This window comes from Pelobates fuscus, chromosome 4 (assembly GCF_036172605.1).
Source record: "Pelobates fuscus isolate aPelFus1 chromosome 4, aPelFus1.pri, whole genome shotgun sequence".
Classification (NCBI taxonomy): domain Eukaryota; kingdom Metazoa; phylum Chordata; class Amphibia; order Anura; family Pelobatidae; genus Pelobates; species Pelobates fuscus.
The window spans coordinates 65,711,915-65,726,457 of NC_086320.1; the positions used below are offsets into that span (position 1 = coordinate 65,711,915).

The 14,543-nt window shown below is 40.2% G+C and overlaps 1 protein-coding gene across 2 annotated transcripts in view; it reads right to left on the reverse strand.

The window, feature by feature from the left end:
- The window catches only part of LRRC69 (leucine rich repeat containing 69), a 46,443-nt gene extending 34,273 nt beyond the window's left edge, over positions 1 to 12,170 (reverse strand). For both annotated transcript variants that reach the window (XM_063450327.1, XM_063450326.1), the window contains exons 1-2: positions 11,915 to 12,170; positions 10,156 to 10,282 (exon numbers count right to left, since the gene is read on the reverse strand). In XM_063450327.1, the coding sequence (XP_063306397.1) occupies positions 10,156 to 10,282; positions 11,915 to 12,091 (304 nt within the window). In that variant the 5' untranslated portion in view covers positions 12,092 to 12,170. The remainder of the gene's footprint in view (positions 1 to 10,155; positions 10,283 to 11,914) is intronic.
- Between the last annotated feature and the right edge of the window lie 2,373 nt (positions 12,171 to 14,543).

Sequence of the window (14,543 nt, forward strand, 5' to 3'; positions counted from 1 at the left end):
GGCTGAATGCGCGCACAGCTCTTGCCGCGCGTGAGCATTCAGCCGAATGGGAGGAGAGGAGGAGGAGAGGAGGAGGATCGGAGGAGAAGAGCTCCCCGCCCAGCGCTGGAGAAAGATACGTTTTAACCCCTTTCCTCTCCCCAGAGCCCAGCGGGAGGGGGTCCCTGAGAGTGGGGGCACCCTCAGGGCACTATAGTGCCAGGAAAACGAGTATGTTTTCCAGGCACTATAGCGGTCCTTTAACAAAGGATTAAACTTTTCTCCTATGAGAAACCCGGTCATGCTCGACTTATTCAAAGATCTGAATTCTTTTGTGAGGAATCTTACACTAACCAGATCTTTTAATCTGAAAGAAGCCAATAGTTTTGGAACTCTGCCCTAGATCATTGAATGATCCTCAAGCTAGAATCATTCTAAAAGACCTGCTGTCCTTATTACAGGAACACCCTCCACCCTCCACCCTCCCAGAGATTGATGCACTTGAAGTCATCAATACTAATATTGCCTCAGGCCTCAAGGCTCCATGTACTACCCTACCTCTGACAAAGGCCACTTTTTAACTATTTTTTATGAATTGGTCCTGAAAGATTTTAGGGTCTTGGAAAAATCTATAAAACAAGATAGGACCAAAACTAACTTCAACAACAAAGAGGTTGGTGCCCTAAAAAAATCTTTAAAATAATAAAGAAATTATAATAAAAAAATGCAGACAAAGGAGGGGGTATTGTTCTGCTTGATAGACATCAATACCTCAAAGAATCCCTAAGAATTTTAGGTGATGAAAATTACTATGTGAAACTAACCTCTGACCCCACTTTACACTTCTCTAAGGAACTACGACAACTCATTGAGGAGATAAAAAAGAAAAAGAATATCTCTTGTCTTCGGCTGGGGATATTTACATCTTCTATTACTTACCTAAAATCCATAAGAGCAGTTCAAATCCCCCAGGCCGTCCGATTATTTCCTCTATCGGATCTCTAACTGCCCCTTTGTCGAAATGGGTAGACTTTCACCTCCAGCGATATGTTCCTAATCTACCCTCATATATACGAGACACTGGTCATGTATTATCCTTTATGCGAGAGTTAGATTGGAAGAATGACTATATCTGGGTTACGATTGATGTTACCTCTCTATACTCCAACATTAACCATTGAAAGGTTTACTAGCTTTACAACATTTTTTATTTACTAATCCCCTTTTACCTTTGAACCAAGCCCAAACTATTATAGATTTTTAATCTTTTATACTCACACATAATTATTTCACTTTTAATGATGTGTTTTATTTTCAAACTAGGGGGACAGCAATGGGAGCGAGTTTTTCCCCATCATATGCCAACTTATTTATGGGCTTCTAGGAGGAGTCGCATGTTTTACAAAATTCACAGTGGAACAATCACCTTGTTTTTTTTATTGTCGATTTATCGACAAAATTTTAATAATCTGGAATGGAGACCTTACCGAGATTGAGGATTTAATGACCCACCTTAATTCCAATGATCGGGGATTGACTTTTACATGCAATTTTAAGAGATCTTGCTCTTTGGGGTGAGAATAATCATGTCTATACCAAAACATTTCAGAAAAAAGTGGACGTTAATGGATTTCTACATGCCACGAGTGGTCACCATCCCACTTGGATACGTAATGTTCCCCAGGGACAATTTACTAGACTGCGCAGAAACTGTTCTGTCATTGTTGATGAAACAGAGGCACTTGTTTTAAGTACCCTTTTCCTTGAGAAGGGTTATCCCCCCCCCCCCCCCCCCCCCCCCCCCGATCCATTCTCTCAGCATAACAGAGAGTGAGAAATCTAGATAGGGCACGTATACCCGGCTCCCCGTTCCATATTTCAAAAGAGCGACAGACTACCCTAGTTCATACATTGGAGTCACATAAACATCTGGAGATTATACAACTGTTGGAAGAAGCGCATCCCCACATGAAAATTGTCCATCATAGACACACCATCAGCACTAAAGATATACCCTCCAACAAAGGTCCTATCTTCTCAACTATTTTTAATTGCGCTTATGATGAAATTATAGACATTTTACGCAGACTTTGGCCTATTTTGAAACTGGACCCTCTACTCAAGTTCAGCATCCCTGATGAACCTAGGGTTACTTTTCGTAAAAATACGAATTTAAAGTATATTTTAGCTCCTTCGAAATTCAACACTAACAATGCCCAACCAAAGAATCATATCACTTCTGGGAATTTCCGTTGTGGAAGTCTGAGATGTCTTACGTGTAGTTTTATGTGCCATAGATCTATAAAATTTGGAGCATTTAGAAATGAGATAGCCTACCCTATTACTGACAGAATTACCTGTAACTCCAAATACCTGTGGTCTATCTCCTGACTTGCAAATGTGGCTTACAATATGTGGGCCAAACCACAAGACCCTTGAAAGTTAGGTTTAGGGAACACAGATACGCAATCCTACACAATGATAAGAAATCTTCAGTAGCACGTCACTTTTCATCTGCACATAACAGTAACCTTTTGGATATTACTGTTATGGGCATTGGAACCATCCCCAACAAGGGGAATGCAGCTAAACGTAGGAGAACCCTCATTGATGCTGAATCCAAATGGATAAATTAACTCAATACCCTAACGCCCCATGGCCTTAATGAGAAACTTGACCAATTACGCTTATAATATTAGATCCTTATTAATCTGTCTTCTGTTTCTCTTAAGCAATTCAGTGTTATCTTTTGCTCTATTTAATTCCCATCTCTCTCTAGTTCACTATATTTTTTAATAAGTTTCTTTTATTTATATAAGATAATTGACAATTATCCGTAGTTATATTTTGTTGTTTATCTTTTGTTTTATTATGCTTTTCCTTGGAATAGACTGTCATACATACAACATCTGAGGATTTTTAATTTAACGTAGTTTGATCCAATATTCTGAGTTTAATTGTTGATTTTATACATTTAATTAAGTTCTCTATATATTAATCTATTTACACAATTTATTGAATCTAATTGATCTATATCAATCTCTTAAATGTCTATGGTTGGTTTTTACTTTTTATTCATTTGACTTTGATATTTCACATTTACTAACCCTGCAGGGGTTAATGAGATTGTTATTCTTTAGTAATAAGTCCTGCAAGGGTTAATTTGGTTTATCCTATCAGATTTTAGTTCCACCTCCTATCTGAGGTATTAAAACTACAACAGTGGAGGTTGTATTCAGTCTTGATAAAGTCTCCTTGAAGAGACGAAACGCGTAGATTGATCTCCACATAGTATCACTAGGATTTTTTATCAGCATCTTGATGCTGTTCCAGATTTGCCATGGCCTTTTGTGAAGTTACCGGCCGCGGCTTACCACGTGGTCCCAGTCAGCTGTGCTCCCCCTGTGAAGAAGGACATCAGCTGTTTTCATCCTACATCTACCTTCCATTGGATGTCACTGCCGTTCGGTACAGGTACCAGGGGCTGAGCTCGCTGGGCTCATCTCATTGATTTTACACTTACTGTTTTGTTTTTTTTCAGCTTTATTATTTTTGTCTAAGCATACTTTTTACAGCACAAACTATTTATTAAGGGGGGCCCCCACCGCTTACATCATTGACTCTGACTTTTTTGTGCTAACTCTTTTGTGTGCTAGCTTACATAGTTACATAGTTACATAGCTGAAAAGAGACTTGCGTCCATCAAGTTCAGCCTTCCTCACATTTGTTTTTTGCTGTTGATCCAAAAGAAGGCAAAAAACACAGTTTGAAGCACTTCCAATTTTGCAACAAGCTAGGAAAAAAATTCCTTCTTGACCCCAGAATGGCAGTCAGATTGGATCAAGCAGTTATTACCCTACATTGAAAGATTATATCCTTGAATATTCTGTTTTTGCAAGTATGCATCTAGTAGCTGTTTGAACATCTGTATGGACTCTGATAAAACCACTTCTTTAGGCAGAGAATTCCACATCCTTATTGTTCTTACAGTAAAAAAAACTTTCCTTTGCCTTAGACGAAATCTTCTTTCTTCCAGTCTAAATGCATGACCTCGTGTGCTATGTAAAGTACGGTTTGTAAATAGATTTCCACACAATGGTTTGTATTGGCCTCGAATATATTTGTATAATGTTATCATATCCCCTCTCAGGCGACGTTTTTCTAAACTAAATAGGTTTACATGTTTTAACCTTTCTTCATAGCTGATATGTTCCATTCCTTTTATTAATTTTGTAGGCCGCCTCTGCACTTTTTCTAGTGCCATAATATCCTTCTTTAGAACAGGTGCCCAAAATTGCACAGCATATTCAATATGTGGTCTTACCAGTGATTTATAAAGAGGCAAAATTATATTCTCATCCCGAGAATGAATGCCCTTTTTCATGTATGACAATACCTTACTGGCCTTGGCCACTGCTGATTGACATTGCACATTGTTGCATAGTTTGTTGTCTATAACAATTCCCAAGTCCTTTTTGTGTGTTATCCCTAATTCACTTCCATTAAGGGTATACGTTGCTTGTGTATTCTTTACGCCGAAGTGCATAACTTTGCATTTTTTAACATTAAATTTCATCTGCCATTTGAGTGCCCAGTCCATCTAAAATTCCTCTGCAGCAAAGTAATATCTTGCTTACATTGTATTATTTTACAGAGTTTTGTGTCATCTGCAAACACTGAAACATGACTTTCAATAAACATTTATAAACATGTTAAATAGAAGGGGTCCCAGAACAGACCCCTGAGGGACACCACTTGCAACCTCTGTCCAGCTTGAAAACCTCTGACAACTCTTTGTACTCTATTTTTAAGCCAATGTTCTACCCAAGAACAAGCATTTTCATCTAGACCAATTTCCTTGAGTTTGAACACTAATCTATTGTGTGGAACTGTATCAAATGCCTTGGCAAAATCCAAATAGATTACATCCACTGCAACACCCTGATCTATACTTCTACTTACTTCTTCGTAGAACGCTGGTTTATTATACATTTTTATATGTCCATTAATTGAACGCTGTTCTGCAAGTAGCTTGATTTTTATTGCATTTCATGCTTCCACTTTTACTTTTTTTTTACCCACTTTCTATGCTTATTTTATATATATATATATATATATATATATATATATATATTTAGATCCTGTCTATGATATTTCTTGCTCTAGCTTGACTCCTCCCATTATTTCACTCCGGTTTTAGTTGTTTTTTCTACGGCATTAGAATTTGGAGTATGCTAATACATCTTTGAGTGTATGCATCTGTATTTTATTATTTTCTGTGGTACCACATTTACATTTGAGTGTTACAGTTTGTTACACATTAGTTTGTTGCGTTCAGAGTACTGCTGCTTCTATGGCAGCAGTATCCTGAACACTGCTACTTGTAACATTTCTATATATACATTGTTATTTACCTGGAACTGCGTTGTTAGGAGATTGCTGATTACAAATAACTTTATTATTATCTTTTGTCACCTTATGGATTTTATCAATTAGTTAGTCAGCACTTGTATTGTATTATTAAATATGTGTTATTACTTGATAGACATCTCCTTATTTTTAGGTGTGCTCACACTAACGCTTTATTATCTTCAGGTTACCAAGAGAACAATGGTCTCCATAATTCTTAAATGAAAGACGTTTGGAGCTGGATTCACTGCCAAACTGATTAATCAGATAAGAAGCACCTTGGTAAGAGAGGTAACCAAGAACCCAAACGTCACTCTGGCTGAGTTCCAGAGATCAAGTGTGGAGACTGGAGAAAAGTGCAGATGTACAGTCATCACTTCAACACTCCATCGATCTTGCCTTTATAGCAAACTAGTCAGAGAAAAGCCTTTCTTCACTATGCGACACATGAAAGCCTGCTTGGAATTTGCAACAAAAAAAAAACACCTAAAGGATTCTCAGATTGTAAAAAACAATATTCTGTGGTCTGACGAAATGAACATTAAACTATTCAGCTTCAATTCAAAGCATCAGGTCTGGAGAAAACCTGGCTACACTTATCACCTGTCTAGCATCCCAACAGTGCAGCACGGTGGTGGTAGCATCAAGCCCTGGGGGTGTTTTACAGTCTCAAGGTCTAGGAGACTGATCATTGATGTGGGAAGATTGAACACAGATAAACACAGATATATCCCTAATGAAAAAATGGTCTGGAGCACTCAGTAGCCCCAACTGGAGCAAAGATACACCATCCAATAGGACATTGACCCTAAGAACACTGCCACGACAATGCAAGAGTGGCTTAAGGATAACACTGTGGATGTCCTTGAGTGGCTCAGCCAGACACCAGACTTATCCCAATTAAATGGTTGTCCAATGACGGTCCCTATCCCACCTGACAGAGCTTGAAAGGATCTGCAGAGACTTATGGCAGAAACTACCCAAACCCAGGTGTGCAAGCATGGCACATCATACTCAAAAAACAACAAAAAACTAGGCTTTAGTTGCTGCCAAAAGTTAAGAGTCTGACTAATTATGCTATATTTCATTTTTTTTAAATCAAAAATGTATTTATTTATTTATTTATTTTATTTGTCATTGTGGGTTATTGAGTGTAGCCTGATATGGAAACATTTGAGTTTAAACATCTGCAGCATAAGGCTGCAACATAAGAAAAATTAAGGTGTCTGAATAATTTTCTAATGCACTGTACATATATTTATACAAATGTATACTATATATTTGTTGGGCGACGTACATTTTACATTAGAACAGAAAAAAACTAATATATCCTACTGAAATCAAATCTGATCTGAAGGAGCCAGTTATAATATTGGTAGAATTGAAAGCATGGTTACTGAATCCTGAAATGTAGTCCTATAGTGCCATCTAGGGGTAGAGCAACTAATAGCAGTACAAGAAAAAAGGGACAGGGAAGAGACAGAAAATCCTTCTTCGTATGTGCAAAACAAATGTTTCAGACAGTTCATCCTAAATAAATTCTTATTAATACACACCCGGACAAATCGACTGTCCAGGATTTATCTGTAGAGTCTTATTCATTGAATAAGACTAAACAGGTAAATCCCAAGGGGTCAATTCAAGCTTTGCCAACTACATCACCTGTTGCTCTTAGCCTATAGAACACAGATCAGTAGGTAGAATTGTCTTCTAGAGCCTGTACAATTTGCTACCAGAAAGGGCGGCATTATTACTCCAGGAGATAGAAATGCACTGATTGAAAAAGCTGCTAAACAAAACAAATCTTGGTTTTCAGGGCTCTATGTCTGGACTGTGTGCTTTATTTTTATGGTTGGTTTGTTTAATTGTTTTTATTTTTCGCCACCATACTTTGCACAGAGTTCCTTTACCCTAGAGCAAGGGTCCTCAAACTCCGGCCCCCCAGATGTTGCTGAACTACAACTCCCATGATTCTTTTGATTACATAGATAGCCAGAGAATCATGGGAGTTGTAGTTCAGCAACATCTGGGGGGCCGAAGTTTCAGGACCCATGCCCTAGAGCCAGGCATTTGGAAGAAAGGTGACCCTAAAAGAAGCACACAAGATCTGAGCTAATCAAATAATAGGCTCTCCTAAATGTGTGTGTCATCTCACAATTTTACACTGCGCAGTTTTTATACATGCAATGCATATATACTGCTCAAAAAAATAAAGGGAACACAAAAATAACACATCCTAGATCTGAATGAATTAAATATTCTTCTAAAATACTTTGTTCTTTACATAGTTGAATGTGCAGACAACAAAATCACACAAAAATAAAAAAAAATGGAAATCACATTTTTCAACCCATGGAGGTCTGGATTTGGAGTCACACTCAAAATTAAAGTGGAAAAACACACTACAGGCTGATCCAACTTTGATGTAATGTCCTTAAAACAAGTCAAAATGAGGCTCAGTAGTGTGTGTGTGTGGCCTCCACGTGCCTGGATGACCGCCCTACAACGCCTGTGCATGCTCCTGATGAATGTAGGTAAATCCCAGTGCAGTGTAAAATTGTAAGATGACACACACATTTAGGAGAGCCTATTATTTGATTAGCTCGGATCTTGTGTGCTTCTTTTAGGGCCACCTTTCTTCCTGGATGGTCTCCTGAGGGATCTCCTCCCACACCTGGACTAAAGCATCTGCCAACTCCTGGACAGTCTGTGGTGCAACGTGACGTTGGTGGATGGAGCGAGACATGATGTCCCAGATGTGCTCAATTGGATTCAGGTCTGGGGAACGGGCGGGCCAGTCCATAGCATCAATGCCTTTGTCTTGCAGGAACTGCTGACACACTCCAGCCACATGAGGTCTAGCATTGTCTTGCATTAGGAGGAACCCAGGGCCAACCGCACCAGCATATGGTCTCACAAGGGGTCTGAGGATCTCATCTCGGTACCTAATGGCAGCCAGGCTACCTCTGGTGAGCACATGGAGGGCTGTGCAGCCCCCCAAAGAAATGCCACCCCACACCATTACTGACCCACTGGTCATGCTGGAGGATGTTGCAGGCAGCAGAACGTTCTCCACAGCGTCTCCAGACTCTGTCACATCTGTCACATGTGCTCAGTGTGAACCTGCTTTCATCTGTGAAGAGCACAGGGCCCAGTGGCGAATTTGACAATCTTGGTGTTCTCTGGCAAATGCCAAACGTCCTGCACGGTGTTGGGCTGTAAGCACAACCCCCACCTGTGGACGTCGGGCCCTCATACCACCCTCATGGAGTCTGTTTCTGACCGTTTGAGCAGACACATGCACATTTGTGGCCTGCTGGAGGTCATTTTTCAGGGCTCTGGCAGTGCTCCTCCTGTTCCTCCTTGCACAAAGGTGGAGATAGCGGTCCTGCTGCTGGGTTGTTGCCCTCCTACGGCCTCCTTCACGTCTCCTGATGTACTGGCCTGTCTCCTAGTAGCGCCTCCATGCTCTGGACACTACGCTGACAGACACAGCAAACCTTCTTGCTACAGCTCGCATTGATGTGCCATCCTGGATGAGCTGCACTACCTGAGCCACTTGTGTGGGTTGTAGACTCCGTCTCATGCTACCACTAGAGTGAAAGCACCGCCAGCATTCAAAAGTGACCAAAACATCAGCCAGGAAGCATAGGAACTGAGAAGTGGTCTGTGGTCACCACCTGCAGAACCATTCCTGTATTGGGTGTGTCTTGCTAATTGCCTATAATTTCCACCTGTTGTCTATACAGCATGTGAAATTGATTGTCACTCAGTGTTGCTTCCTAAGTGGACAGTTTGATTTTACAGAAGTGTGATTGACTTGGAGTTACATTGTGTTGTTTAAGTGTTCCCTTTATTTTTTTGAGCAGTGTATATTTGTTTGGGGGTTTTTTTGTGTGCACTTTGTTATTTCACGACCCAAACAAGAAATAGGGCTAAGCCAACTTTACCATACTGCGTCACTATAATTTTAAGTTTTACACTTAAAATAAGTTATGGTTGCATGTTAGCTGTCAGATAACCAATCAGTTTAAAATAAGTGATTTCTTTTCAGAACTTTTTAGAGAATAAAACTACAAAAATCTGGACATGCTTACCTTGCTTTCAGGAGAAGCTGCAGTACTAATCACTAAAGTGACAGATACAACATTTTTTTTCAAACTTAAAGGTGAAGAGAAAAGAGGTCAGAGAAAAGGCAGTGCTTACATTGCCTTCTAGGGACATCTCCAGTGGCCACTGCTTAGATGCACAGTAGGCAGCACTGCCATTCTGGGATTCCACACTCTTGGAGATGCTGAATTTTCCTCATAAAGATGCACTGATCCAAAGAATCTCTATGAGGAGGTGCTGATTGGCCCAAACGGTGTTTGGCCCTGCTCCCATCGGGCTTTCCCTATGGGAAATCATTGAATTGGCTAGAAATCATAAATTCTGATTATATCATCAAGGTGGCGGATCGGGGGTGGGACCAGCACTGGCAGACCCACACAACACTGGAAATAAGGTGAGGTTTAACCCCCTCTAAGGGGGGGCAAGCCACCTAAATGGTGGTTTTAACACTATAGGGTCAGGAATACGTTTGGTGTTCCTGACCCTATAGCGTTCCTTTAACTGAGGATGGAAAGAAGAACAAATTTGAACTAAGATTTTTTTTCAGTTCAATTATTTTGATCTTAAATTTTAAACTCACTTTCAAATCTTACTTTAGTGAATAACCTTAACTGACTCTTTGATTTAATTCAGGTATAAAACATTATTTGCACTTACCACATACAGATGGTAGTATTTCAGTTATCTGGTTGCCAAACAGGTGAAGCCTCTGCAAACATCTAAGATATTTAATTTGTTCTGGGAATTTTTCAAACTGGTTGTTCCCCAAATGTAAGACTGTAAGCTAAATAAAGAAATCAAAGAAAAATAACAGAAAATGTATGTGAATTTGTTTGTTTTTTTAGATCTGGTGGAAGTCCAATGGGCGAGTGGTGCTGGGGAAGTGAGTTTTACTTAATAAATAATTTTACATAATAAAGTCGCAGGTCCTCTAGGAGTCTGGTGCTTCAGTTACCAGGAGCCACGACAGTGCTGTATTCTCGCGTGTGTCCAAAAGTACAAGACCGAAGTCTATAGAGGATGCAGCATTCTTGAAATTTTAGGTGACTTACTTATAACAATTTATGCAACTAAAATATAATTTAGAGCAAGAAGAATGTATCTTATTTAAAGGGATACTATAGTCATCCAGACCACTTCAGCTCAATGAAGTGGTCTGGGTGCCTGGTCCCCCAGGTTTTAACCCTTCAGATGTAAACATAGCAGTTTCAGAGAAACTGTTATGTTTACATTGGAGGGTTAATCCAGCCTCTAGTGGCAGTCTTCCTTACAGCCGCTAGAGGCGCTTCTGTGATGCTGGATGCGAAATTCACATCCAGCGCACAGAACGTCCATAGGAAAGCATGAGAAATGCATTCCTATGGACTGTTTGAATGCGCGTGCGGCTCTTGACGCACATGCGCATTCCGCTCCACTCGGGAGCTGACGTCAGCGGTGGAGGAGAGGTCACCAGCGCCGAGGGAGCCCAGTGCTGAATTAAGGTAAACTGCTGAAGGGGTTTTAACTCCTTCAGCGCCACGGGAGGGGGGTCCCGAGGATGATATAGTGTCAGAAAAAGGAGTTTGTTTTCCTGACACTATAGTGATCCTTTAAACTGATTTCTCAACACAATTATTGCAGTAAAGACACATTACTGTGAGCATTATTGCTGTGGAGCTCTGTTTTACACTCAGACACAACAATCGAGTGTATAACAGAGCTCCATAATTCTCTGACTAAAAAAGAGGAACAATGGGATATTAAAAGAGGGACAGGAGGATTTAGGGCCAAAATAATGACTGTCCCGTTCGAACAGGGACACTTGGGAGGTATGCAGTATTATAGAATACATTTCCTATGATTTTCAGACATGTGGCTGTCTGAGCATCAAGGTAAATGTATCCCAGATGTCATATTTATTAATAATACCCCTCCCAGCTGGAGCTAAGAGACAGTATTATTAATAATACCCCTCCCAGCTGGAGCTAAGTGACAGTAAGTGACAGTATTATTAATAGTACCCCTTCCAGCTGGAGGTAAGTGACAGTATTATTAATAGTACCCCTCCCCGCTGGAGGTAAGTGATAGTAAGTGACAGTATTATTAATAATACCCCTCCCAGCTGGAGGAAAGTGATAGTAAGTGGCAATATTATTAATAATACCCCTCCCGGCTGGAGGTAAGTGGCAGTATTATTAATAGTACCCCTCCCAGCTGGAGGTAAGTGATAGTAAGTGACAGTATTATTAATAATACCCCTCCCAGCTGGAGGTAAGTGATAGTAAGTGACAGTATTATTAATAATACCCGTCCCAGCTAGAGGTAAGTGACTGTAAGTGACAGTATTATTAATAATACCCCTCCCAGCTGGAGGTAAGTGACAGTATTATTATTATTAGCCTGGAGTCTGGGTTCAGCAGACGGTGCCCATGCTCACATTGCTCAGGGCTGCCACCTCCTCCGGTAGCTGGCACAGCCGGTTGTTTTTTAGCAGCAGGGTGGTCAGTCGGTCCAGGCTGCCCACAGCCCCCGGTACCCGCTGCAGTTTCTTCCCGTTCAGGTTGAGGGTCCTGGCTTTACCTCTGACCGCCCGGAGGAGCAGGATGTCAGCCATGGGCAGAGAGGGGATGGCATTCAGCAGAACCGGACAAAGTACAGCCAATTATCCCCCACCCCCAATAACAGTCCGTGTATTACCCTATAACCATAAAGTATACTTTACACCAGAACTTGGGTTACCATAGCGACGGCGTCGCGCTCGAGTGACGTCATCCACACGCGCAGCCATGTTGAGTGTGGGAAAGTCCAGCAGCTCAGGATTCCAGTATAGAATGTCTGATCCAAATAGAACCAGGTGAAGAAAAACTGTGCCCCTTCTAAAAGGTGCATTCTTCATAGTAGCAAGGATTTGTATGCCAGTATATTGAGAAAACCAGCAAATATTTACCTGGATCAATTATAGGAGCAGTACATGAAAAGTGCTGCAACATGTACCAATTATTTGTGTGGCTTGAAGGGATTAATTCAATGAAAGGAGCATTCCAATGTAATAGTACCAATAGCAAAGTTAACAGCCAGGCAGAGTACTCACCATAACCCAGACCCCAATATAATCAATTGCATCCAGGACAAAATGCAACATTTGGTCATTTACTCTCCAAAGAATCATGCATCTAACCAAAAATAGGCCCTGATTTCATTCTGGGTAGGCTTTTCAAATGATTTAATATTTTTTGATAAACTTTGAAAAATATTTGGTTTTCAAAAATAAAATATTAGCAAATCTATCACGAATTTAATTTATATATATATATATATATATATTTATTATGGTATATTTTAATATTTGGGGGGAAAATACAACTTTATGTTTGTCCAAACATAGCAAATCATTTGCAAAGGTTATCCAAAAATATCCAATTGATGCTATAGATAGTACCCTAAATTAGGTCAGTTGGGTTAAGAAGTACCCTTACCAATATATGTTCTGTACCTTCTCAGTACTATTAATATTTTGTGTTAATATGAACTGCAAGACACTGGTCCACCATTTTTTTTTCTTTATGCAACACAGTCAAAGCATTGGTACAGTTAAAGGGACACTACAGGCACTCAGACCACTTCATCTCATTGAAGTGGTCTTGGCGCAGTGTCCCTGTCCCACTTAGTCCTGCAATGTAAAAACCATTGCAATTTTTGATAAACTGGAATAATTACCTTGTGGTACGAAGACTGCCTTCAGACAGCCACTAGGGGCATACCTGGAATTCGAAGGGAATCTGATCCCCGTAAATGATGTGGGACGCCCTGAAGTTCTGTATGAGGACATCCAGCATCAGTGAATTCCCCCAGGAAAGAATTAAGGTAATACTTTCCTTTGGGTCAGGCCTAATGCGCTCGCATTAGGTCCCCCCCTTTGGATGACCGAGGGATTTTATCATTGGACCTCTATCTAAAAACAGCTTGCTAAAGCTGCAGGTCTCTTGCCGTCGCATTCTAACCCAATCTAACCCTACCTGTGGCTGTCCAATTTAAAGACTTCCCGATGCAGCAACAATAAGACAACTTCCTAGACAGGAGCTCTGGGCAAGTGCCTGATTCTTGAATTTAGATCCACGGAGATAAACAACCAGGAATTAACAGGACCAGGTGTCTGATTGATGGCCAGGAGGCTGTAAAAAAGGTTAATTTATAAAAGTCCCGATTTCTATTGAAATCTGCACTTTTTTTTTTTTCATTTTACAAAAAGAAGGCACTCTTCACACAAACATTTCAGCAAGCGTCAAGCTATTTACATTTTTTCATTCATTGCTCCTGATGACAGCGTGTGTCAAGCCATCTGTTTTTTTCACCTATCACTACTATTGGTAGCACTTCATTTTGTACCATGAATATAGTTTTTTTTACTCTTTTTTGACTATGACCAAGTTAGGGAGATTGGTTTAGGTAAGCACACTAGTGGCTTGTCCACAGCGCTGAGGTATTCCTAGATAGGAATTTAGATTTATTGAGGTATAGTTTGGTGAGAGTGGGGTTCCAGACCCTCCAATCCTCATCTTTACCCTTTAACCTCAACCTACACCTGTTTTTAATTTTTTTCTTTTACTCTAGGGTCAATACTGCACTGGAGTGTTACTTTGAGACTCCTGTGTTTATTCAATCTCTTGACACCAATTGTGTTCCCACTATGCGCCGCTGTTGCTATATAACCCTTGAGCATTACCTAATCTCTCCCCTTTATGTCTATATCAGTCTTATTTTTAATCAGCATTTTCTATAGAATCAATAAAAGTAGGGCTCTCTACTCTATTTTTTTGGTTGTCCTATTTAGGACCCCCTACCTTTGAGGCTTCCTAACTCTTTATAGTGCTTTAAAAAGCCTGCAGGGACAAGTAGTGGGCACCAGAACAATTACATTAAGCTGTTGTTCTGGTGACTATAGTGTACCTTTAATGCTTGCACAAGGATATGGTCAAAAATGTTTAACATGTCTTTCCTTACCTTGACATACATAATACAATCAAAGGGTAACTCACATTCCGGGATTTTTAATAGTTTATCTTCTA